Genomic DNA, 26,337 nt, shown 5'->3' on the forward strand with positions numbered 1-26,337 from the left:
GGGCACACATGCAGAGGAAACAAATCATTTTTTCCCCACCATCCGTTTTTTTTTTTCTTCTCTCCTTCAGTATGTTTCTGTCAGTAGAGAGTTTGTTTACAGTCAGTCATACTCGGGAGAATTAAAGCTGCAGTTCATCCCACAATGTTCTCATTTAAGAGACTGCGACTCCTTTTTTCACTGGATGTCCTCGGCAGAGAAACGTGGCCTAAATCAGAGCTGTCACTGAGTAGCACATTAGCGCCACACTAAAATATCCTGCAGTATGCCCGGAGACCACAGAGAGGGGATAGTTGCTATGTTTTGCACAGCAGAATCACCTCTGTAATTGGGGGAATAATTTTCCACCTCATTTACAATGGTATGATACTCTCATCGCAGTTAATAATGCATAAGCATCACTCATGCTGAGTATTTACCTCTGTACGTTAATTATCGGAGCCTCAGTTGGTTAACAGCTCTGCAACATGTGGTTGAGGGGTTTGCTGGCTCTTTTGCCACCCTGCTGGTAATACAGCACATGATATAAGTTTGTTGTTTTATGATAAAAAAATGTTTTTATATTTATTATATTTATAGTTTTTTTTATTTCAATGATTGTATTAATTAATTACTCCAATGACTACCTAATTTGTAGGTGGCAGCAACATTATTCTTTGCATATTTGAATGTTTTAAAAACGAATTTCTAGAAAACCCCAACAGTAATATAAGTACATGATTAATGTTAATACATCCAGCAGTGGGCTGTCTGTGTTTATTGCTTTTGTTGTAACATTGTGCTTCATGTACCACCCATTTATGACAGAAAGAGTTTATTTGTGTTTGTTTGTTTGTTCTCTTCCTGCCTTGTGCAATATCTGCTGCCCTAAAAATAGATCCTTTGTGCTGTCCATGTTGTCTATACCTTTACACTCAACTCGATGTGTGTGTGCTCTACAGCAAAGCAGGCATCAGTGAGATGTTTGAGGGCCACCACGGCCCAATCACAGGGATCCACTGCCACACAGCTGCAGGGCCTCTGGACTTCTCCCACCTGTTTGTCACCTCCTCGTTCGATTGGACCGTCAAGCTGTGGAGCACAAAGGTACACACTGAGACTTATTTTTCTGAGTTTGAAAAGATTCCTCCACGGGTACAAAACAGAAGAAGCACTGTTCCAAATGCTGTTTACCCAAAAGTAGTTTCTCTAATTTTACAAGGAAATGTTAGCAGCTCTGTTGCTGTAATATTCGGTCTATATCTATAAGTAAGTATATTAAGTGTTAGCATTTGCAGTCATTGTTTGAGCACAACATGAACTTATGCCATGGCAGTACTATGACTACTACTACTATAACAAGAGGGCAGATTAAACAGCTGATCCATTGTTTCTTGTGCTGTAGACCCCAAGAGAGACAAAACAAAATTAGCACAGCCTTTATTTATCATGTTGGTTTGGTCACTTAAGTCGGTATTTACCATATACAGAGTGGTTAAACATATGTCAAATATTATAATTACACAATATGACACTTTGGACCAAAGTGGTGTATGGATCAACTGACTAACCATAGAGCCTCATTTAAAAAAAAAAAATCTTGGCAGGAATTTCAGAAGAGTTAAAATGCTGCAACCTCATTTAATTTTGTATTTATCAAGCATGCCTGATTGTATCTGTAACACCTGGTGTTATGTTTTGTGTAAATCATAAAATATACTGAACTTTATATTAAAACTAAATAGATTTAAATGACTGCTTAATCCTTTTCTCTTTTCTCGTAACTGCAGAACAACAAACCCTTGTACTCATTTGAAGATAACTCGGACTATGTTTATGATGTCATGTGGTCACCAACTCACCCTGCTCTGTTTGCTTGCGTGGATGGCGTCGGACACCTGGACCTGTGGAACCTCAACAATGACACAGAGGTACTTAAATAATACCTGTTTTCTTTGACCTCTTAAGACTTTGGTCTATCCTCTTTAGAGTAGCCCTCAAATCCCTTTAAGAGATTATCTACTTTAGAGACAGTAGAGCATGTTCCCTCTCCTCTGATTGTGAATCTGTGGTGACTTTGTTTCAGGTCCCCACTGCCAGCAGCACAGTGCAGGGTAACCCAGCCCTCAACAGGGTCAGATGGGCTCCTTCTGGCAGAGAAATTGCTGTCGGAGACTCTGATGGACAAGTTCTTGTATATGATGTTGGAGAGGTGAGTTCACACAACTTGGTATTTTACCACTCTCCATTTCTGATTGTTCTCTTTAGTCACTTTGACTTGTTTCTGCAGATGTGATTCAACCTCTTACCTGCTATTATCAGTACTTTTAGTGATTAATTACAGTCTTATAGTCTTAAGGATTTAACATTAAGATGTGAACTAACGTGTGATCCTTTGCCACTGTCGAATACTGTGTTTGAAATTTTAATAATGCCTCTCCACAGCAAATTGCAGTTCCACGAAATGACGAGTGGACCCGTTTTGTTCACACACTGGCAGAGATCAATGAGAATAGGGATGATGCAGAAGAACTGGCAGCTCAGCGCTTGGCTGCTTGATCTTATCGCCATGGACACAAAAGCTTAAGGGACCAGTGGGTGGTGCGGTATCAGCCCCGTTTTGATTGGAGGAAAATATGGAGTAATGATCAGAAAGCAGTGTGGACGTGTTAAGATTTCTTGTACCTTAGCTGTACAACTTGTCAGTTCGCTGGACCAGTCTTCCTTGGAGTCACACAAGAGACAGGGCTATCAGCCTCAGACACTAACATGACAGAAAGTACAGTTTTCTTATTTTCAACCAGATGCCTTAATTTTTCATTTTGATCTCACCTTAGCGGTCTTTATTTACAGCATGTTTAACATTAGCCTCAGTTATGAGTTTTTAAGCCAAATTGTGTAGGTGCTCAACTTGACATGTTCATCAGACAACATACAGATGATTTCCACTTCCACCAAAGTCCAACTGAAGCCATCACGTCTTTAAAAATCCGAGAATGTAAACATCTCACAGCTGTAGCCTGTGCTGTCATCTCTTCCTGTAGACCTCGCTTGTTTGTATAAACTGAAATGTCCAAAATCCAAATGTATTTTTACTTCTATATTGTTATATCAGTACCCAGTGTCCACTTAATCAGTGCTGCTGGTTAGACCAGAGATAATTGCAAAATCCTCTATGCTGTCAATGCTCAGTGATTTTCTTATCCGTCAGTTTGTTTCCTGAAGAATCTCAGAAGCTTGGTGTCCAAAGGGAGAATGTACTTTTCACACAATAGAAACACTTTGAATGATTTATTTCAATAAAATACAATAAATACATTTAAATTATTTCCCCAAGTCCCTGGTCATGATTTCAAAATAAACACTTGACAACATCTGTACATCCTTGTGTCTCTGAAATACAAGTTAACATGCACACCAAGTTGTTGCACACCAGAAATAAAGTAGTAACAATCCCTTTGTGATATCATAATGTCCCTCTGTGCAGAAGTACAATATGTACAATAAACTGTGCAAGCTAGGCAAAGACAAAGCAGTAAAGCCAAACTCATGCAGCATTCAAAGCAAGATAACGGTTCAAATGCATTGCATTGAAACGTGGTTCAATATAAGCATTTTGATGGAAACCACACCTGAGGAGCATGCAGCCCTCAATCGTTTACGCGGCCATTGGCTCAGTTTTGGACTCCGCTGGTTTGATTGTCACTGATCCAGACGCCTTGAACTTGGGCAGGTGGAGTCCAAATTTTCTCTCCACACCTGCAAAGGTTGTAGTAGCCAAGCGGTAACCGCCCACCTGGTCCTCAGTCACAGAGGGAAGGTCCTGGATCCCGGGTTTTGGAGTGGCCTCCGAGCCAGCGGGACGACTGAGAGAAGAGACTCAGATTAGAGCAAGAAGCACTTCACTGTAGTAATGAATGGTTCTTTAAAATCAGCCTGAAGCACTTACTGTCCTCCAAAGTCAACGTAGAACCATCTTTGCAACAGTTCGTAGGTCACCAAGGTGACACCGAACTGTGGTGAGGATCTGAAGACGCGAGCTAATGGAAGAGGGTTTGAAAATTACAATGTAGGATTCAATATTCTTCCAGGGGCTTCTTGACAATTACAGCCACCACAGCGAGCCTCATTTCCCCATCATGAAATCGCTCTTGGAGCACTGTTAGTGTGTGCATTTACCTCCTGCGCCCTTCCAAAATGCCCTAAATCCCTCTTCCTTGAGGATCTTCCTTGTGCAGTCCATGACTCCACTGTATGTTGTCTGGCCTGCTCGGGCAGCCACCTGGAGCCTGGTCTTGATGACATCAGCAGGGGTTACCAGCGAAGCCGCCGGTACACCTTGGGAGGATACATTTCACAACAGATGTAATGAGGCTCCTTGATTATGCACGGGCTACAGTACATCCCTGCTGCAGCATCACACAGGTACAGGGATGGGTGCAGCTGTATTCAGTTCAGTAGGCAGAGTAAGAACAAATGGGGAGGAAACTGAAGTGTATTTCTTGAAACGCATACCACAGGATTCAATAAAAACACAACGTGTTGCTGTGTGGATGTCTACAGATGTGCGTTACCTGCGATAGCTCCAGCAGTGAGCAGCTGCAGCGCCCCCAGCCTTCCGTCCTCATCTGCCATCATCCCCTTGGTGTGCGCATAAACGGGGAAGTAGATGGCAGAGAAGGGGATGTCTCGTAGGAAGCAAGCCTTGGCTCCCTGAAGAAAGACAGTTTTTTAATGTGTATACAGTATATATGTTTTTAACATGGCTGCTAGCTGAGCAGAGGCAGTGGTTGAAGCCTGGGAGTCGTCTTATTCAAACTACAGGGGGGCTTCAGTGTTGATGATGGAGCCAAAGAGCCCCAGGCACGGAGCTGTAACCTCCAGAGAGAAATCCATCCATCTCTTTCTCTCACACACACACAGGTTTGAACAACTATCCCTTTAAGAACATGCATCAGCCTAAACAAAGCATTATCCTTAACGATAACCAGTTCATGCTGAACCCTAACTTTAACCTCGCCACAATTCAAACCGTAGCCCTAAACTTAAGCGGTTCCGCAGAAATGAGGTTCTGCCTCACGAGGACTAGGTTTTGGTCCCGACAAGGTCAGTGTTCATGCCAGAAAAGGTCCTGGAGAGGTAACAAATACAAACACAAGCACTCACACACTCGCACAATACCACCGCTGGTGTGTTGGCATCCTCTACCAAGAGGAAGTCAGCATTTTTTTTAACAAACCACACACTGGCTGCTACTCATTAAAATATGGAGTATATACAGTTCATGTGACTCAAGCTCAAGCTAAACCCACAAGGCTCTGGAAAGGAGCAGTAGCAAAGCAAAATCACTAATTTGCTCTTGGTCGTTAGCCATGCCTCCTTTTGCATTTTGAACACTGTTTTGGAAAATTACAAACACTCAGCAAAAGCAGAGTTAGATGTTTTCATTTCTAATCATGATCTCCGGGACGCCTGTGTACACACACACACACACACACAACTGTTTGTCAGCGACGGTGACTTTTTAATATTTTGCAGACGATGATTTTTCATATAAAGTTTTCTGATTATTATTTATTTTTTTAATTTAAATCAAAAGATAGAATTATTCCCACATCTGCCAATGGCCATGTTAAAATGGTTCTTACAAGACAATTCAGAATGAATAATAACAACAGTAATAAAATTGTGTGTGATAATATAACACTAAAGTGGCCAGTCTGCATAATAAGTGCTTTTCTAATGTTGAAGTGCATTATGCTGGTCACACTTCATTGATGTCATTATGCATGGAGGAGGCGTTGCTGCCATTACTCAATTTTTAGGACAACAGATGATTCACCAGTGACTTTTTAAACAATTCACTCACTGACATTTCCACCTTATTTATCTGATGCCAAAGTTCACATCATTTCTTCAACACAGACTGCTGGTGAGACAAAACTCCTAAAATTTTAACTAAGAAGGACACGTTGGTTTGTTTGTTTTTTTATTTATTACTGTATAAACCAAGTAATCAATGTGATAATTGTGAGAGTAATTAGTATTGCAAAGATGTGAAAACTATTCACAGGCATTCACAGAGTTACACAGAGTATTTTATGTATTCTTGGGATTAAATTTCCTTTGTTTTTCTCACAGGCAAGTTTTGATGTTTCTATTTATCAGTCAGTTACTTGTAAAGATTATGAATACAACTCACCTTTGTGTCAGAATATTTAAATCCGAATGTAACAGCTTGTCTCTTTTTTCACAGCTTCTTCCTGATTTGTACTTGTGTTATGATGATGTGGACACACGCGAGGCATTTCCGATTGTTGGCACATGTCCTTGCTGGGATAAGCTCCCGTCAGATGACTGCTGTGATTTGCTGACATGTTGAGAATCATTACACATTTAGATAAAAAAAAAAAACATTATGGTTTTGATTTTGCAGCTTTCTTTCTTTTCTTTTCTTTAAGTCTGTTATTTTTTGTTTTTTGTGCGTTAACACCTAACAATTGACAAACTCCCGGTGATGTTGATATATCTCAGGAACATCTTAGGACTTTTCACTGCCCTTGTATGACAGAGGCTGATGAGGCGGACGCCGCGGTGCTGCAGAGGTGCTGACCTACCTTGTAAAGGCCAAAGAAGCCGAGCTCTCTCACAACATTCAGGGCGCTGACCCTGGGCCCCGTGGTGATCTCCCCAGCCACCTGCAGACGGATCTTAACAATCTCCAGAGGATTTGTGAAAATCACCTGGGAACCTCCAGCCTGCAGAATGCAAAATGAAAAAGAGACAGCTGATGACTTGTTTGTGTTTGGAGACGACATCTAGGTTTCTCGGGGGATTTTCTGTGGGGTCAGACTACGGCTGGGCAATAATGCAATAATAATACACTGTATATCGCAATGTATAATGCTCTTTAATATCAATTCAATGATTAAGAAGTTTATAACCCAAATGAACAGGTTTCTTCATCATACCCTCAGGAACAAACCTCAATCTTTAACTACCTGAAATTTCACCGTGATTATTACCAATATCAACTGATTTGAAGCCTTTTGTCCCCATAGTGTCTTTGGCACGCCCCAGGTTTGACATTAGAGGGGTGAACGCGGGGTGATCACGGTAATGGTGTGTAAGCATTTCTTCTGAGTAGGACTTTTCAAATTATCTCAGTAAACTTCAGCACAAAAGCTACGTTTTTCTCTCATTTTATCAGAGAATGGCCTTGATGGGCAGAGGAAAAAGCAAGCATTGATAGAAGAACAATGGGGGTCAGAACAGAGCAGGGGCAGAGTGAGGAGAAGCCCTGGCCCATGGTTGGGAGGCTCTGACCCTGGCACCAGCCCTCTGCCCCTTTGCCTCCCCTGAGGCACCTCCTGTGGCAGGGTGAGTAGCCCAGCCTGGCCTTGCCCCGCACACTTCCCCAATTCACCCCCATTTCCCAGGGGAGAGTGCTGAATCACCCGGACGGCTCGGATCCTGGCAAGCAATGCCCTCAAGGCACAGCACCCTCTGACTCAAGCACATTTATCACCCTCCCCGAATCTAATCAGGCCCCAGGATGGCTGCTGGTGACATTCAGGGCAGGGGTTTTATCTGTAAACATCCGAGGAAAGGTCTAAAATGTGCTCTGGCACATTTATTCATACAAGTGGTGGGGGGGGGGGGGATATCCGCTGCTCTGAAGATTTATGCACTCGTCTCCTCTTTTATCTTCTTCAATTCTCCCGTCTCAAGGGAGCGATAACTTAACAGGCTATTCTTATCAGATTAACCAAACTTTAAACTTTCATGAGGGTGGGCCCATAAATGTCCAGCAAAGTCATAATTTATAGAGCGCTTTAAGTGGGAAATATTATTATTTTTTAACACTTAAGAGTGTGTCATGAAAACATCCTCGCTGTCTAATATGACGACGTGTGCTGTGACCATGCCTCAGGTATGTAAAGCGCTGTCAGACTCAATCACACTGAGCCGGACCCCGCTTCATCCAAGACCCTCCAGGGCCTCTTCCTCCAATTACACCCTGACAGGAGTCACGACCCCACAGACCCCGCTCCTCTGTGACCAACCTGCAGGCTCTGCTCTGCTTTGCAGCCTGTTTCACTTCACCACAGCCAGTGGATATCTATCTATACACATAGTCACAATCATATCATATATGTAGTCATAAAAACAACAAAAAAGCCATATATAACAGTATAGTCTTACACATTCATGCAATAATAAATCATTTTTCAGTACCTATGCCTTATATGCATGTTTACGTTTTAAATTTTGTTAATAAAACAAAGTATGCGCTTTTGAGAGCAGGGTGTTTGTATTTAGTTATATGTAACTATATATATATATATATAGATATATATATATATAGATATATTATTACATTTCGATTATACATTTTATGTCTATTTGTGAAGAAGCAAATAATATAATATAAATTGCTGAGAATAACTCTACATGTATGTATTTACGCAAAACCACAGAACACGTTACAAAATGTGTTATTTTATCTCTTAATTCATATAGTTGGTATTTAAAGCAGCAATTCTGTATTTATCAATATAGTCTGAGGAAAAGCCTGCTGCCATTGCACGTCTCTGACCGTCAAAATCCTTTGATTTGACGCTGTAAGGTGTGTGGATCCTTTCCTACATTTGACTTCAGTCAACAATTCAAAAATCATAAAAAGAAACAAAAAAAAACCAAAAAAACAAAAACGTGACCACAGGCTGAATTTAAAGGATCACTGAAGTGGCGCTTACACATCCTCCAGCGAGAATCTCTGCAACCAGAGGGATGGTATTGTCTGGTGTGGTGAACTTGTCTCTGACAAAATCATTCACCTGGGGGAAAGAAAAGGGAGAAGAAGACATGAAGAGAAAAAAGGTGCAGATGACACACAATCCCAGCCTTGACAGCGTGGGCATTAATGTTAACTTGGAGTTGCAGTCGCATCTTGATTGTGAAGACTTTATTTCGTCTATGCTCTATGCATGTTTGTCGTCCACAGTGAATCATTCAGTGCAACACACTCAAAGCCACACAGCGGAATGACTTGCCGTGAGTTTGATAGCTTTCTCCGGGGCAACGCCAATGAGCTGCGGGACCAGACCTGCAAAAATATTATTCATAGATACCATTAGAATACCTGACAGAGAGCGAGAGAGAGAGACACGTCTGTCTCAAAATGAATGCACATTTTCTATTTTTGCTGAATGAATGCATCCACTGACAGCTGGAACAATATAAGCTGCAGGAGCCTTGTGTGTGTGTGTGTGTGTGTGTAAAACAAACCCATAAATATTTACAGATGTGGCTGATACATCTGATGCACCAAAACACAATGATTCCATTCAAATTGCACAAAAGTCCAAAAAATATGACACTGCCGGCGCGTATGGGATCAACATTGTTGGGGCTTGATTACACTGTTGGTGAGAACAACGAAAGCTGTGTGGTCACGGACAAGTTTGGGGGAGGAGGGGGCCGGACTGGGTGCTACGGTGGCGATAACCGCCATACTGTTTCACCGTCTGTCCTTCATCAAGCCAGATAAACTTCTGAAGGAGCTGCTGAGTGACTGCTGCTGGTATGTGGCCAAAAAAACAGCCAAGCGTGTCTGTCTCTGAGTCAATCACCCTCTTATCATGTGCAAGTAAAGGAGGAAGGGGGCAGAAGGGAAGCAGATCTGAGCAACAGGAAAGCTGCAGTGGCAGAGGGAGCAGTAGATGGCAGTCTTGACTTCCTTCACATGAACGGCCTGAGGGAAGTGTTGGATATCACAAGCCTTCAGCACCATTATCATCCCTGGCAGAGGCAGATCAGACGCTGCTACTACATGAATTCTGCTGGTCATTTCCCTCGGGGAGTTTTCTCAGGTACTGAGATAATGAAAACTCAACCCCCCGGGTGTTGCTTCATTCACTGCTGAACGGGGAGGGCAAAGGTTTCTGGTATCAATTAGCAAATCCTGCTGCTGATATTAGCACACTGACAAATCCTGATGCGTTCCCATCAGGCGTTTTTTTTTTTTTGCAGAACCTCCACCACATGTTGACCTTCATGCAGATTTCAGGAGCTTTTATTTATACATGCTATAAAATCTGCAAAGAATTACCTCGGTAGAATCCAAAGAAGCCCTCGTAACGCAGCACCTTCTTCGCACAGTCAAAGCTGTTCTTGTACATCAATTCTCCTACAAAGGAGCCTGTGGAGCGCTGGTTCTGCATGCGGGTCTTCACCAGGTCGATGGGATACACAGCTGTGGCACCCGTGGCTATAATGCACACACATATATAAATATGAGACTGCATTCTCATTGCAAATTCATTACGGTTCACAATTATTCTAGATAGACACACTTAAGGAATAGGGTAGTAAGTGGTTTGTCTATAAAATAATAGATAACAATGAAAATGCTGATTATACTTTCCCTTACATCCACGTTAATGTCCTAAATGTCTTTATTACATCAGTCAAAAATGAAAAAAAACATCTTTAATTAATCATTATATATGACAGGAAAAAAGCGGCATGGTTTTCCATCAGTCCAGTTATAGATTGATCGGCTAATAATTTCCCATTTTGGAGCTCATCTTAGTTAAGTAACACAATGATAATCAGTCGTTCAGCAGATATGATTGTGGGGACGCAGTTTAATAATCACTGGGAAACAAAGAGAGTTGTGTTTGTGTACAAACTAATGGAAACAGTTATTACACTCAGTGGGAAGTCTGGGAAAATGTCTGGGGAGGCAACACTGCACCAAGTTGCACTAAACTCCTGTTTGCAGTTATACTTGCCGTGTCTTGTCTGACATCAAAGGCTGCTGTAATGACTCGTCTCTCAGAGATACAGAAAGTTTGGTCAGGACAGAGGGCGACAAACAGCTCATTATCCCCACAAAAATCATACGCTTTATGATATAGACTGTACGTCTCTCTCTATAATTCTCCCTGCCAGACTGCTGGTGAATAAGGGATTTTGTAAGATAAGTTTTTGTGTGTTTTTGGCAGGAGAGCAAGCACACACACACACACACTCACAGAGGGGCAGTTATGTAAAGGGTTTCTTATATCTGTTCCTTCCAGTGTAATTAGACGGAGATTCCAGAGAGTGCGGTTCCGGAAGATTTATGTCATTCCAAAGCTCTGGCTCCAACGACAGCCTGGAGCCACCGGTGGCACGGCAGCACAATGCCGGAGCCTCACATCCCTACAGCACAATGGCCCTCCCCGGGGCCTCAGCGCATCAGTCTGGGCAGCTAAGGTTACCCTTCGGGCGGGCCAGGGTCTCAGCAGCAGACATGTCACTCACCTCCAGCGATTGAGCCCAGAGTAAACCTGTAGGCAGACTCCGCAGCCTGGAGATAGATGGGCCGAGACGTTTCGGGAGCATGCTGGAGAGGAGAAAAAGACGCCAGTTGTCAAATGAATCTGGAGAGAGACGTGGGGATCAGAACACTAAGTGTGAATCGGCTGGCTATGAAACTATAGCGAACCAGATACATTGTGGAAAGAAAAATGCTATGGAGTACTCAACGGCGGAGGGGGGGGGACAGTGGAATGCGAACATGTCATATAACATCTGATTCTTTATCAGCCAGTATTAAATGTCACACACTGAGCAGCTCTGGATACAGTAAATGACTGTGTGAACCTGTGGCTGAGCCTGCAGCCTCCACACATGCAGCATGGTCGCTGGTGTGGACGCTATAAGCTGAATGTCTTCTTTTATTTTTATGACAAAAAATCCACTCGATCTGTGGCTCTGTGTTAGATGTTGTAAGTGGAGCCCCTTTTGTTTTCACTGTGGTGCAGGGGAACAGATTATCCCCACAAGCCTTTTCCATGTACTGATAAGTATCTACATGAATATTACACAGTCCGAGTGAGACGCTCGTCAAGTATGTGTGCAGGTTGAGGCCATGAGTAACCTCACCCAGGCCAGATGAGAAGGGAGCAGAGGCGGATCACTTATTTCCACTTCCCAGATGCTTCCACCGAGGGTTGCATGCTAACAAGATTGAGGTCTTGATCAAAGGGTTTAAACTATTAGCCTACTTCCACTAAAGGTTAGCCCTGCAAACTGCAGCATCCCCCCCCCAAAAAGGAATCAAATTCCAGACCTCTGAGCATGAGTCCCAGGAGCATGTGCTGCTTAAAAAACTCTGACCACAGCGTGAGATAGAGCCACATTATCCGGTGAAGGCAGGAACTATTTTGTTCTCCCACATCCACCTTGACTCCCACTCCCCTATTGCCATTTGGAGACTTTGCTAAAGGCTCAGAAAACTCCTCAAGCCTCACACTGATAAAAGCCTCCTATTAGCTTCTCAGATGTGTGATTGCAGCCGATATGTATGTGCGGCTATACTGAATAAAAAGGAGAGAGCCTTTCATGGAGAGGCGCAAAGCAACAATCCATTCCTCTTCTATAACTATAATTGGTGTACTTTTATCTTCAAGTTTAAGTAATGTACTTCACAAGGGAAGAAAAACATGGGCACTCTGCTAATTCAGTGACTGAGCAGTCTCCCCTTTTTGGCCCTCTCTGAGAATAAAGGAGAAGGAAAAGGGGAAGAGACTTTGATAAAAGGCACAAGGATATGAGGCGCATTAGAGGAGTCAATCAGACTACCTGTCTGTGGGCCTCTGCTAGGTGGTATGGCATGGCTCCTTCTTCCAGCGGGGCTATCCTCTCGATGTCGGCATGGTTCAGCCGCCTTAACGTACACCAGCAGGGGAGAGAGGGAGTTAGGCCAGGAAAAAGCAAAGAGCCCTACATCTACTGCAAGCGGGAGCCAGTGATGTAAGATTTTCCACAGACTTTTTACAGGCATGTGACCTGAAGTTACTGCAACTTTGAGCTTCTATAAACAACAGACAAACAAAGATGGATGAGTGCCCATGGCTTTAACAAGTAAATGAAAGTGCTCCTCAGTGTTGAGGGGGAAACATTCCCCACTGGCCTGATGCTTAATAAAGTCTGTGCTCACGTTTTATGTTTGTCTTGTAAATCAGCCAGTGGAGCAACTTGTTAAAATGAATGAGCTTTGCATAACAGTTTTGAATCTGAGGAAGGCTGTGGTAGTGTCGTAACCTGTCCAGGATGTACCTCCTCCTGTGACCCTCAGAGCATAAAACATACTTGATTCACAACTATAGACTGTTTTAATGAGTATTGTTGTGCCAGGAACAAAAAGAAAACACAATTATTCCATTATAATACCTCGAAATATAGCCTGTTCATTGGGAGGGGAATGATAAAACAATCTTGATTAATCCAAAGAATCAGAATCATATCTCAACGTGATCAAAACTGTTGATTCACCCTATTACAATTGATATTCTCTTTGTTACTCAAAGTCTGTATCCACCTGTATATACCTGATTACTGGACATAACTAAGTATGAAAGCACCACATCAACACTTGGAACTAGTCTTTTTTCAGCTTCTCTCTACATGACTTACACATGCAGTCATGTTAGCATGTACAAAATACTTTGAGTGTAATAAATGGACATGCAGAGTCGTGCAGAATCTTACCCAGAATGGGAGTGTAGACCAGAGAGCTGGTACAGGATGTCAATCTCCATTGGAGTGATCTGACCAAACTTATTGGCAACATGAGCAAACTCCTCTACAAGGCAGCAAAGACAAAAGGAGATGAGGTCACCTTTAAAACTTCACAGTCACAGGTTACCAATGTCAGGATATTTTCAACAGTAGACAAAAAGAAATAGTATTTGCAAATCATTTATCTTGCTTGTCTTGGTGCTACTGTGGATGCCTGTTGCTAAACGGAATATTTAAGGGGATGACAGAAAAATAATCAAGCATTTCCTTCGTGGGGGCAAAAATAGTTAATCCTGTGAACAACCAGGTTTTTTGAGCAGTAGAATTTCTCTTGGTTTTATGGGCACCTCTTTGTGTTCTTGTGTCACAATCCAAATTGGTTTGCAGCCGTCTCACTTGACTTGATCTCTCTTGACATAAAATGGATCACTTCCTGTGTGCAGTGCAAGGATTTCCTCGGGCGACATGAGATCTACACACCGTCTGGTGGAGCTGATCGGCTTAATCCGCATTGTATGAACTCATTTGACAATGGTTTGGATGTAACAGACAGTTAAAAGTTGCACATTACAGTTTTAACTGTGCTTTATATTCAGCTCTGCTAAGAAGCTTCATAACTATCAGACAGGAAACTGAATGGTAGTTGCTGAGGGAGGGAAGGAGGGAGGGAGGGAGGGGAGATGGTGATTCACATCAACCACAAAGACCTTCCTGTCAGGTCTAAGGATTGTAGCCTTCGATTACAAGCCTGCTTCTCTGATCTCTAGTGCTGCACTGATGTACTTCTCTGGGACTGACAGCTGACATGAGGGTCTACTTTACATATATCTATCTGATCTGTGCTGTAATACAAATAACAAGGATTATTTGCAAATACTATTTGTTTATTGTCTTCTCTCTGTGAGGAGAAAACACTACGGAGAGCGAAGGGAGGAAGGAACACTTTGCATCTTAATGGAAAACAGACACTAGGTTGTGCAGATGTGATGTGACAGTACAACTATCAGTTACAGATCTAGATGTGAGGGGTTGAACTGATTAGAGGGTCACAAGTTTATTTATCAATTATTTATTCATTTACCTTTGTAATTTAGCGCTACAGTAAATGTTCCCTGTGTGTTCACTCACACCACTCTGTCGAGAAAGTCAAAACAGCCTCATTTCACACCACATATGAGATGCAAACATGGCTCGTTCATTGATGTCAGGATGATACTGTCAGGTTGTACCTTTGGTAACGAGCACGTCTCTGTGTGTGCCTGCGAGTGTGCTGTAAATCTTGCGGACCAGCTCCATGTTGTTGAGGAGGGCGTTGAAGGCATTGAAGTAGGAGAAGCTCACCATGTGGGAGGTGCTGCCTCCTGCAGCCTAGAGAAAGATCCAGAATCGGTCATTGCTCCTGCACACGTGGTTTTCATATGGTTTTTATTTCACTCTTTCAAATCCTTCTCAGCCTGCTTAATGGATTATTACGTCCTGCTGCATTTTTCCTTATGCTTCCTACCTCCATCCTCTTCTCCATCGTGTGTTGTCCATGCTCCAACTGTGCCTGTGTGTTTGGCATACTGTGCGCGGTTTCCTGGTTTATGTTTTCTCATTTGTACGCCTCAGCTGCATTGCAAGGTCTGTGCTTCAACCCGAGGCGCTCTTATAAGAACTGGTTCTTTACATAAGAGGCAGTCAGGTTAACGGACACCGTCAGTGGCTGACACACGACAGCTGCATCTTTGGGCTATGAAGTTAGTTTCTCTGCTTTTGCCTGATCTTGAATATTACTGTGTGTTCTGCGTGTGCTGCAGATCACCAACCTCCTTCCCGTATCTGCCACATCCACCTGCCGTCATGCCTATTCTGAAACCTGATATTTACACTTTAAAGTCCTCATGACGCAGTGCAAGTATTAACATTTTAAAAAGAACAGTTAAAACAAGTTGTGAGGGAGGGTCCTGTCGCCCTATTGACTGTCGGGGACAACTTCTCACCACCGCTGTTGTCTGTTTCTGAGGAAGATGATGATGATGGCATTGCATACCATTATAAACATTTATTATATGTTTTTTTTAAGTTTATACTGTTATGCAATACCAGGAAGCTGGTACATTGGGTTGGGTTGGGAAGCAAGTACATGATCAAAAATCTCAAAGCGGAAGGTAAAACAACCTTGAAAATCCAGAAGAAACATTGGAAAATGTTTCTTTCATTATTATCATGACTACTATTATTATTATTATTATTATAAGACACTATTAGGTTGTGAGCGAAGGACTAAAGGATGCTTTCGTCTCTGCTTCCTGGTTTAAGAAGTCCAGCCTTTTCTGATCTGATAGCCTAACAATAACATAGATGCCTAAAATACTTGACACCGACATGTGTGTGACTTTTTTGACAGCTTACTGAGACCAGATTCTCCTCCACAAACGGGGTCAGCATGTGGTGTCTGATGGTGGCCATGATGTCGCTGAAATCCAAGGCAGTGATGGTGCCACTTTTGTTCTTGTCTTTTTGGGCAAAAGCCTGGCGGGCATGCTCCAACTGCAGCTCCTGCAGCAACACACACACACATTAGCACACATGAACTGACAAGAGAGCTGTGTTACTGTAATGAGAGACATTAAAAGTCATTCAAGTCAGCAGAGAAATTAACTTTTGAGGAAGAAAGTATCATCGTCTCAGTGTTTAATAGATGTGAAAGTCATCAGATGTGAGAGTGTCAGACACTGGCTATTCTAATCATCACTCACTAACTCTCTCTCTCCTGATACTAATGGAAACCATGTCCTGAGAAGCCTGGTCCCAGTGCTGAGCCGAGACAGTCTGCAGGTGTGTCTACAGGAAGATGATTCAGTATGACAACCATGCAATCAGACAGGGATGCAGAGGGAGGCTGACCCCGGGTCAGTGTCTGCTGTCAATGCTCATCTTGTGTAGCCAGAGGATCACCGAACGACATCACTGTGACAACTGTTACTTCATCTTTATACTCTGGTTCTGATAACCTAATCAGTGGATTGTTTCTGAGGATTTATTCTCACAGTGTTTCCTGATTATACTGTTGAAGACTCATGAAGATACTTAGATTAGAAATGCCACATCTGCTCTCAGTGGAATTCCACCTCCAGCCATGAACAGCAACAGTCATGAGGTGGTGGCAGAGCTAAGGCTGCTTAAAAATCAATTAAATCTACACTTAGACTTGGACTTCTTTGGATTTTTAGTTAAAAGACATGACATGTGCTTGGACGTGACAGGAAAACAACTCAGTTATAATGACAGATGTAAATTAAATCCTGCACAAAAAGGGTCTTTGGTATAGCGGCGGGAAGCCCAAGTCAAGTATGATAAACCACAAAGTACTCTGAGGGATCCCACACTGCAGTGGAGCCACAGTGCAGCCAGTCTAACTATTGGACCACCCAGCTTCTGCCTCAGCCCTCGACTCCCTCGACTCCGCACTGCTGCCGCTGCTACTGATTTAACAGCACAGAGATATGGCCAACAACCATATCTCTGTCAAACAAATACGGTATATTAAGATTCTCAGTGACACACCAGGCTACTAAAAACCACAAGAACGGCCAAAAGGATGAAACACTGAAGATGCAATGGTCAACTACAGGTCTCTACTCTTTAAGATGACCATAAAGCTCATAGCATTACTTTCACGTCATTTCCACATCACCATCAGCAGGAAAAAAAAGGATGAATGGTTTTACATTGATGCACATATTGAAGGGATCATTTAGGTCTTTGGAAGTAGTTGTATATAAATGAACTGCATGATAAAGTGTAACCAATATAGCATAAATAAAGAATGTTATTGATTTTCTCACATTTTACCAGAGTGCATAGAAAATGAAACAAATAACAAAATAATAATAATACATTAAATGATAATAATTAGCATCACATTATCTCCAGAGTTAAGTTAGTTTTAGTTTAGGGTTAGGTCGGATGGTTGGTGCAAGATCACTTGTTATAATGTAATTTATGAACAGTTGAAGTAGTTAACTGTTGGCATTATGCCTTTGATGAAATATTCTCGCAAGGACAGGAACGTGGCTTTGTGATGTTATTTTGTTCTTCAGATAAAAGGTACCATGGACGCTTTGATATATTTGACGGCTATGATAGATAAAGGGATTGGGAGCTATGTACTAAAACATATCTAGCAGTTTGGTGGATGTGTCCTTTTAAGAAGCTGTACCGGGTTTGGTGTAATAAGGTTTTTTGACCGTCAGGTCACTACATGACATTAGGTTGCGTTGGAAATAAATGTGCAAACCCTTCACACAACTCTTCGTGATTGATGAATTAAAACAGAACCTATGAGTCAAGCCAATTGGAACCTGCTTACAGCTAACGACTATTCAGTGTCTTTGGAATTAGGTGTATCTTCGCCTCTTCACTCGCTACAACTTAATCTAATTTCTCTATGTCTGAAGTATATGTGAGGAAGAGGAGGATGGTGAGAGAGCAAATTATCTTATTGGCAATAAAGCTGCCTTCTGTGAAAAGTCTGTAGCTGATTTTGCTCGGCTTATTTACACCACTGTATTTTAACGTTGGCGATAATGGTGTTAACTCGAGAGCTCAGTACTTTGTCAGGTGGAACCACTGATTTAGATGATCCGATTGATGAGATAAATGACACTGAGCTATGTCCCCAGTTTTAAGAAGTAAGTATGACAAACATTAATGCTATCAGCTGAGCTAATGGCCCAGAAGATGAATGTACGTGGTAACATTGGGCCAGAAATGGAGCAGGTGAAGAAGAAATGAGCGTGTTCAGCTGGGTCTTACATTCCCATTGATGCTGATTGGAGCTGAAGCCGATAAAAACCTGTGTGCATTTCAGAGTAATTTGAGCCAGGAGTGAGTGCTGATTAAACACATTCCCGCTGGTCAAAACCCCGTTTAAACCTGGGATTTAACTGTTTCTTAGACCAATGAAAATGGAGCATAACAGGCTGAACCTGTATTGTAGCATATCGTGTTGCATTTACATACAAAACTGTTTAACTGAAGCTGAGCTGCAGAGTCATTTCAAACAAAAATTAAATTGACTTAAACACATTCTTAATTATATACTTAAATACAGCACGTTTGCAGCAGACTGTGTTCCTGACTATTTCTTAGGGAAGCAACGGTCATTTTTTTGGGGACAAGACAAAAAAAAATCAGAACAGGAAAAAAGAAAGTAACACAATATGATTAATAATCTTTACAAGTACTGCAGGGTGGATTTATTTTATCTTTAGACAGAGCCAGATGAGCTGTTTCCCCTCATTTGCAGGCTTAATGTCAAACTAAGCAAACCAGCTGCTTCATATTTACCATACAGACATGAGAATGAGGTCAGGCTTCTCATGTGACTCTCGACGAGAGAGTGAATAAGCTTATTTCCCGAAATGTCAAACTGTTATTTTTCATTGTATATACTGCAGTGGTGGAGCAGTTCTAGGATACATTATATCATACCTGCAGAAACTGGGTGAACTCTGTGTAGCTGAGATTCTTGTTTCTTTCGTGGCCGAAGTGTAGCCGGATGAAGTCACAATCCCAGTTGAAGGGAATGTGGTGATGAACTGTGGTCTGGCTGAAGATGTCCCGGACATTCTCTGGAAGAGTGAGACATGCATGAGCGATGCTGAGGGACAGATGAAGAAAAGAGAACACATGCGCGATGCAGCTGTAATGTCCTCACATCCTTGTTTCACAAGAGTCGTCCACGTGTTTAAAAAAAAAGAAGAAAGAAAAAAGGAGTCCATTCGGGTTGACGCGGAATAAGCTGTTTGACAATCCCACTCCTTTTACATTTTGAGGGTTTTGAGTCCAACCAGGAATTTTTTTGTATAAGCACTGCTCTCAATTTCAGTCGCCTTTATGGAACCCATTGCTCAGACAGAGAATAGCAGCAGCTCCTCTGAATGATTCCGCACCTCTTGGTTTATGACATGCTGGATTCATTTCTCGTCTCCTCAGATGGACCTGGTAATAACACCACGTTCCAAAGAGTGCGCTTGCTGTCCTGTCTTGAGATGAGACTTTATAAATGCAAGCTGCTGGTAATGCTTTATACGGTCCTGAAGGCCAGGAAAAAAAAAAAAACACATGGCTACTGCTACATTTATTTACAACCCACACAGCAAGAACATTCAATGACTTGGATTCCATTCAGTTGTTTCAGGAATCGTCGGTAAACAATAATGTTCATTTATATGAATGCTATTATATACCCCCAGATCTTTGATGGATAAGAAGGTGCAACTTCATGATGTAAATAAAGAGCACCAAGAAAGATCAACAATATTATTCTAGTACTCCAGCTAAATGTGCTTGGAAGTCCTGTCTATTTGGCTGTTGTTGAATAATGTTGAAGTTGTGGCTTCCTCATCAATCCACACATACTGTACCTCCTCTTGTTCACTGTTCCCACAGATTTTCATATGCAGTGATTTGCAAACTAAAATGCAATATTTCAGCTTTTTTTATTTTCTGGTTTCAATTCAAGTTTTTTTTTTTTTTATTCAAAAATTGAAAATGTGCAAAAAACCAAGCTGATGGAAACCCAAAGACAAACCCATTTGTCTTATACACAACACATATCTCAAAGTGAGCTCCCCCTCTTCTTCCTTTTTGACTCTTTCTTTGTTTTCTAGGTTTCTTTGAGGGATAAGCAGTCATTGCTGATGCTGGAGTAACAGTCTTTGCACCAATGGGATCTATTTTGCAAGTAGCTGTAGAAGAACAGCTGAACTGCCTTCTGATTAGTCAAAGTTTCCTGTCACATACCAGATTTTTTACCTGAGAACAGCCGAGAGGAGATGCAGAAGTGTAGTTCTCTCTAGGATAACTTGCTTTTCATTATGCTCAAAGGTTATTAGGGAATTACTAATCAGAAACACTTCAGAAAATACCTGTGCCCACTGCAGCATGCTAACATTAACCACCAGATACATACCATATGTGATATTTCCTGTGCCATTCTTGTCAAACAACTGAAAGGCAACAATGAACAGGGCATCTGGGGCACAAAGAACAGATTCAAATGCCAGAAACTCCTGGAAAGAGATCAGTCTGTTTGGACAAAAAGGAAAGAGAGTGCTATCTGAACAAAGGACAAATGCATCTGTTACAAAATTACAAATGCTACGATAACAACACAATCTACCCGGCCAGCTGAAGTGATCAGAGAAACAAAAACACCATTGATACTGACTGAAGTTAAAAACAGCCAAAAAAATCGAGTTTCTAACTGAGCTTCAAAGCTGATTCTTGACCTTGGATACAGCAGCTGATTAAAAGGAAAATTCCTCAAGCTGCATTAAATAGCTTTGTTGAAGCTTTTGATCAACTCACAAATCAAGTTCGGTAAATTGTGAAGATAATCTATCTTCTTTTTTTTCCCCCTTGATGTGAAGTTTCAAACTCAATTCTATTGCATTTTGTAAATGAATTCTATTGGATAAATCATATCATTAAGGCATCCTTTAACCAACATGCAGAAGAAATACTTAATGAGCTTGGGAAAAGGAAATGTAAACATTTAACTATGACCTCGATGTGCTCTTTTAACACTCTTCAGCTATTTGAGTCTAACTGCTGCTCTTCCCTCTAATTAAAGATGGATGTACAGTATGTGCAAGCTGTGATCAGGAACATCAGATATATTTTGACAATCAGCCAGCGGCATACAATTGATTGAAAACAAAGAGTAATTACGTTGCTACCACCATTGGCAACGTCTTTGGCATCTTCTTCAGATGAATATATTTGGTGATGCATTGCTCTCACTGAATTTACAGAATAAATTACAAAATCCTACACACAACAGAAGAGGCGCCTGAAAAAGGATCATTATATTCATTCATTTAAGGAAAGTCTGGTATCAAAGTAGATTAAAAGATGACTACCTTTATTACATGATATTCCTATGTTTTATTATATATATAAATAGGATTATAAACTTGCTTTGTCATAAATATAGTTTAACACTACAGGTAGCTGGTTCTAAATGGATGAGTGGTGACCTGGAAGATTTCAAACTCCGAGTAATTCCCTTATGTAGCAGCAAATAAAGACTTGTGTATGTCGGTTAGTTGTGACTGGCATGTGTGTTGTCTTTGTTACATGACTGCTATGTGCTGTAATAAAGTCTTGACAGCCTATAATCCACAACTTCCACGATGTCACTTGCCTTCGGGAAAAGAAAAGCTGCAGACGTGTAAACACCATGAAAACATGTTGTTTTCAATTCACACATAAAACAAAGAGGGGATTTTAGATGAAAGGGGGAGCATTAAAATTGATACAGGGGATAAAACAGTTCATGGATTTACAGATAAACAAGAACGTTTAAAGTGTTAACACATCTCAGCATAATAGAGGACATCCACAGCACTCACCCGTCTTTAGTGGTGTCAGCCACTCCAGCGATCAGCTCCACAGTTTTGGGATTATGATAAGGTTGCGTGTGCAGACCCAGATAACTCTGTACAAAGTCACGGGGGGTCATGTAATGCTCCCCATCCTCCACCGCACTGGCATACTGCAGAGGAGACACAAACACAACTGTAAATAATGTGGACGTTATATCGAGAACTGCCATTGTGTGCGTAAAAAGAAAATAGTGTGGCAACTGAATACAATGAAAGAGAAGAAAAATGACCAGCGGGTCATAATAATGAATCACCTTTGGTCTAATTTTCTTTAACACCTGTGCCTCTGCGTTTACTGGTGCTATACAGCATTTTGAATCATACAAATCTGTGCTATCCCATTATGACAAATAGACAGGAGTTGTCGTTGTTTCACTTGTACAGCAGACAACCATATCCATCTCACTATTCACTCAGGTAAACCAAAATGAAATTAAATTCAAGAATCTAAATATACAAAATTACATTAAAGTGCATAGCCAGTGCACTTAAGTATTTGTATTAATAGGTCAATCTACTGAAATAAAAATGCCACAAAAGTCAAATTTGATGCAAAGATCTACGAATCAGTAACTGATTTACAGTTGGTCTTTAAACAAGCAGAGACTGCAGCTGTCATCTTAAAACTGTAGTGCATAACTTTCAAATATTAACGACTCTCTCTCTCTCTGTGTTTCCCAGTATAGCAGTGCTCGGATCTCCTGTAACCTGATGACATTACCACTGCATACAGGAAGTGGTTTGTTTTATATCACAACAGACAGCAACAGCAACAACTGCAAACAGGTTAGATCAGAGGTTTCAAACTCGTGGCCCCACTCGATTTTATGCAGCCCTCTCCTAAATATCAAGTTATAATGAGAAATGGCCCACGACCTGCTCCACCTGTAGCAAGATTATAGGGAAAATATAATACTAAATATGATTGTTATTTATTGTCATAAACGGTGAGCATTATTTTTCATAATAATAATAATGATAACTAAGGGTATATGAATCACACTTTTAAATGTATTTAACATATAATTCTATATATATATGAGCATATTTAGTGTTTTATTACAGTTTAAGTGAACAAACACTTTTACTTTGAAATTCTGTGAAGTGTTACCGTGATGGAATATTGTGACATGATTTTAAGCACATTTTCCCACTTAGTTTAACTGTTTTTCACATGAGTGGCCCCCTCATGAGCAGACTGGACACTCATTTGGCCCCTATGTCATTAGGGTTGGGCTAGAGTATGACTGAAAACACAAAGAGGTCCTCACAAAAAAGTTTCAGAAATGAGCTCACTCTGTCTCACTCACTCATCTTCTGCCGCTTTCTCCTCCACATGAGGGTCGCGGGGAGCGCTGGTGCTCATCCAAGCTGACATAGGGCCAAAGGCTGGGTACATCCTGCACAGGTCACCAGTCCATCACAGGGCCACATAGAGACAAACAACCATGCACACCCTATGGTGAATTTAGAGTGTCCAATTTAGAAATGAACTGCTGAATGAAACTAAATAAATCTACTGCTCATTGAGTTTGTAGTGTTGCTTGATAGAGCCTGTTTTCAAATGAAGGACGCAGCATACAAACAATGTGACATTGTCACTGTTCACAAAAAACAGAGGCACAATATTAACAACACAGTAACAACAAAAATCACCAAATGCTGCCTGAAAATATTGCAAGTGTGCTTTGTGATGCCACTTGACAGAAGAAACACAAGCACAGCTAACGCAGCAGTGGACTAAACCTGAGGTGTCAGTCGGGCTTTATGGTACAAGGTCATTTTTAGAGCCTTCTTATGTTTCAAGTTTGAACCCAGACAGTATTGGATACACACGCACCACATGAACTGGCAACAGAAAGGCCACACTCATGAGTCTGAGCCAAGCCCAGATACACAGAGAGACAGAGAGACAGAGAGAGAAAGAGCGAGTATGGAATAAACAAAGGAGTGTGGGAGGAGACCTTTTACACCAAGTGTTTTCGAGGCTGCAATTCAATGCACTCTGCTGAATTAATGTTGTAAGTGAAAATATTAATTCCAACCAATTTATTGCCACATTTCTCCATCATGTGATTGTGTATCCATTCACCCTCACAGTAGGCTTCAAGTAGTTCTTAATCAAATTATACAGGCAGACAGAATGAGCTTCCAGTAATTAACTCTTCCACCTGAATATGCATCACAAATTATGCAGCCCTCTCACAGCACAGTCAAGAGATTTGGAGGGACCATAGGGGCGACTTGTGACTCAGAGTCCCTCCTGTCTCGTACAAGTTCACGCTCCAGGCGAGGTGTTATGAGCGTAAACAGACCTCGAGAACACAAATGTCGGAGATTTCGTGGCTTCGGGAAGGATCGAACACAGAGCACGATGAGATATGCAGTGAACAAAACACACGCTACACACATTCATGAGGTGAGAGTAGAGGAGATTCTCTGTTGAAGCAGATCCAAAATTAGTCCAAGCACTCACTGTGACCTTTACTCAAGTATGTTTCCCAATGGACACCACACAGAGCGTTCTTACAGACTGCACCACCAATATTGTGTTAAACTTAAACGAGTCTTACCTTCAAGAAAATTGCCTTCAAATTCTGGGGGTCAGCTCTTTGGGTTGCTTGCACCTACAACAGACAAGTTTATAAATGTTTTAAATTAAATTAAATAAATAAAGTTTACAGTCAGAATATCACCCTCATCTGACAGTGTACACTTCAGCAGAATACCCAGCCATGTGTTCAATCACTCAATCAATAAAACTGAAGTTCCAAGAGAACTATAGCTGTTCAGCTTTGATATTTTTTTTGTAGGCAGTCATCTCAGCAGTATCGATCACTGACAACAGCTCCAACACACTGCATGTGAAAACATCCATGCTGCAAAATAAAAACCGCTTCAAGCCAAAAGTCTCTGACACACACACACACAGATGCAACAGAGATAAATGACAGCTGTGTGTGCGAGGCCGGCACAGATGCGCGTATATGTAAAGATGCGGGATTCAAAAGAAAAGGGACACTCCGCTGAGGTTTAAGCCACGAGCGTCCGTCCTGACGCGCTGCCCTCCGCATCCGACGGCAGTTCCCTGCTTGTCGCATAACTTTCCTGCCTTTACAATTAATAATGAGTAAGAAGTATTATTGACGGAGTCACCTTGACCGCCATGCTGGGTGTGACGTCAGCTGCAGAGGACCGGCGCAGGCGCTGGACATCAGGATGACAGTGGGACTATAGCAGCACACACACACTGTTATATATTTAGCCAAATATTGTCCTTTACTGTCAGCAAGGCGGTGTGTCCACTGGAGGAGGCTGCAGGAGAAGCGTGGCAGGACTTCCTGTCTGCACGGGTCAGACGAGGACAGCGTGCACTAATGCTCTGATGCTGCACGCAGACCATGTGCAGCACTATGCACGGACTGAAGAAAGAAATATAGATACTCAGCTACACATATGTAGAAACATGTATCTATGCGTCATAACGTGTACAGTAACACATTAACTATATCTACAACGACGTACTGTATGCAGTGGCATGCGGAACGACAAACATGGACTTATGAACATGCCCTGCAACATAGTACTCAAATATACAGTAACATGTAGCAACATGTTACTTGCATAATAAGTTGTATAATAAGTGATAATAAAGATGATTTCCTTTCCTTAGTTATTGCTATATCATGTTATATTTTTGAGCTCATAACACCCACACCATCTGAAAGGTTGTTTTTTCCCCACACAGCTGGACTCGGCATTGTTCGGCTTGATTCTTGTGTCGAATGTCCTGCTCATGCCTCTTCCTGTGACAGCACTCTGACCAATCAGTGGCCTGCAGTCTGGCGATGGCACACATATCGCCTCAGCTCGCTTGGAACCTCGCCAGAGCAGGTACCAGTTACAGTCACTAGTGGAAACGCAAAATAACTCGTGGAGGCGAGGCGAGTTGAGTCGAGCCAGTGGAAACATGCCATTTGTTCCATATGACCGGCCCCCTCTTGATTAGACTTGAAGTTCATGTTGCCCCCCGATCATTTGAGTTTGAGACTCTGATGTAAAACAACATATGTTGTAACATAAACAGCAGCATAATTACTATAACTATAATAATACACATTATGTGTAACATGTAAGCAACAACTTGTAAATAACTTGTCCATATAAGGCAGAATTGTGTAATTATAACTGTTTTTATCTGTAATTTTATCTGTAACTTTAATACATTTGTAGACATTCCCTGCATGTAGTACTATCAAATAAATGCAAAAACACAGTTTAAAACCTTTGATGGTTATGTTGATTTGTTGTTGTTGTTGTTGTTGTTGTTGTTGTTTTAATAGTT

At 41.6% G+C, this 26,337-nt stretch overlaps 2 protein-coding genes across 6 annotated transcripts in view; one reads left to right on the top strand and one right to left on the bottom strand.

The window, feature by feature from the left end:
* The window catches only part of dync1i2a (dynein, cytoplasmic 1, intermediate chain 2a), a 17,585-nt gene extending 14,279 nt beyond the window's left edge, over window positions 1–3,306 (top strand). For all 5 annotated transcript variants that reach the window (XM_058616411.1, XM_058616412.1, XM_058616413.1 and 2 more), the window contains 4 exons: window positions 942–1,086; window positions 1,770–1,910; window positions 2,066–2,191; window positions 2,425–3,306. In XM_058616411.1, coding sequence (XP_058472394.1) covers window positions 942–1,086; window positions 1,770–1,910; window positions 2,066–2,191; window positions 2,425–2,538 — 526 coding nt within the window. In that variant the 3' untranslated portion in view covers window positions 2,539–3,306. The remainder of the gene's footprint in view (window positions 1–941; window positions 1,087–1,769; window positions 1,911–2,065; window positions 2,192–2,424) is intronic.
* On the bottom strand, window positions 3,256–25,290 carry LOC131445372 (electrogenic aspartate/glutamate antiporter SLC25A12, mitochondrial-like). Its single transcript, XM_058616410.1, has 18 exons — window positions 25,149–25,290; window positions 24,566–24,619; window positions 21,960–22,102; window positions 20,516–20,631; window positions 19,033–19,172; window positions 15,949–16,095; window positions 14,784–14,922; window positions 13,525–13,618; window positions 12,616–12,700; window positions 11,293–11,374; window positions 10,094–10,252; window positions 9,036–9,088; window positions 8,739–8,819; window positions 6,597–6,737; window positions 4,554–4,692; window positions 4,159–4,317; window positions 3,929–4,019; window positions 3,256–3,845 (listed from the first exon to the last, which is right to left on the bottom strand). The coding sequence occupies exons 1-18, from the start codon at window positions 25,158–25,160 to the stop codon at window positions 3,638–3,640; spliced, it is 2,043 nt and encodes a 680-aa protein (XP_058472393.1). The 5' UTR covers window positions 25,161–25,290; the 3' UTR covers window positions 3,256–3,637.
* Between the last annotated feature and the right edge of the window lie 1,047 nt (window positions 25,291–26,337).

The sequence above is a fragment of the Solea solea genome, chromosome 2, assembly GCF_958295425.1.
Source record: "Solea solea chromosome 2, fSolSol10.1, whole genome shotgun sequence".
Lineage (NCBI taxonomy): Eukaryota > Metazoa > Chordata > Actinopteri > Pleuronectiformes > Soleidae > Solea > Solea solea.

Bases quoted from the DNA above. Each gene is read 5' to 3' on its own strand.
- LOC131445372 (XM_058616410.1), bottom strand. The intron at 19,173-20,515 runs GTATGTATCTGG...TCACTCTTCCAG, and splicing joins CACAGGAAATATCACATATG to AGAATGTCCGGGACATCTTC. The intron at 3,846-3,928 runs GTAAGTGCTTCA...CTCTTCTCTCAG, and splicing joins TACGTTGACTTTGGAGGACA to TCGTCCCGCTGGCTCGGAGG.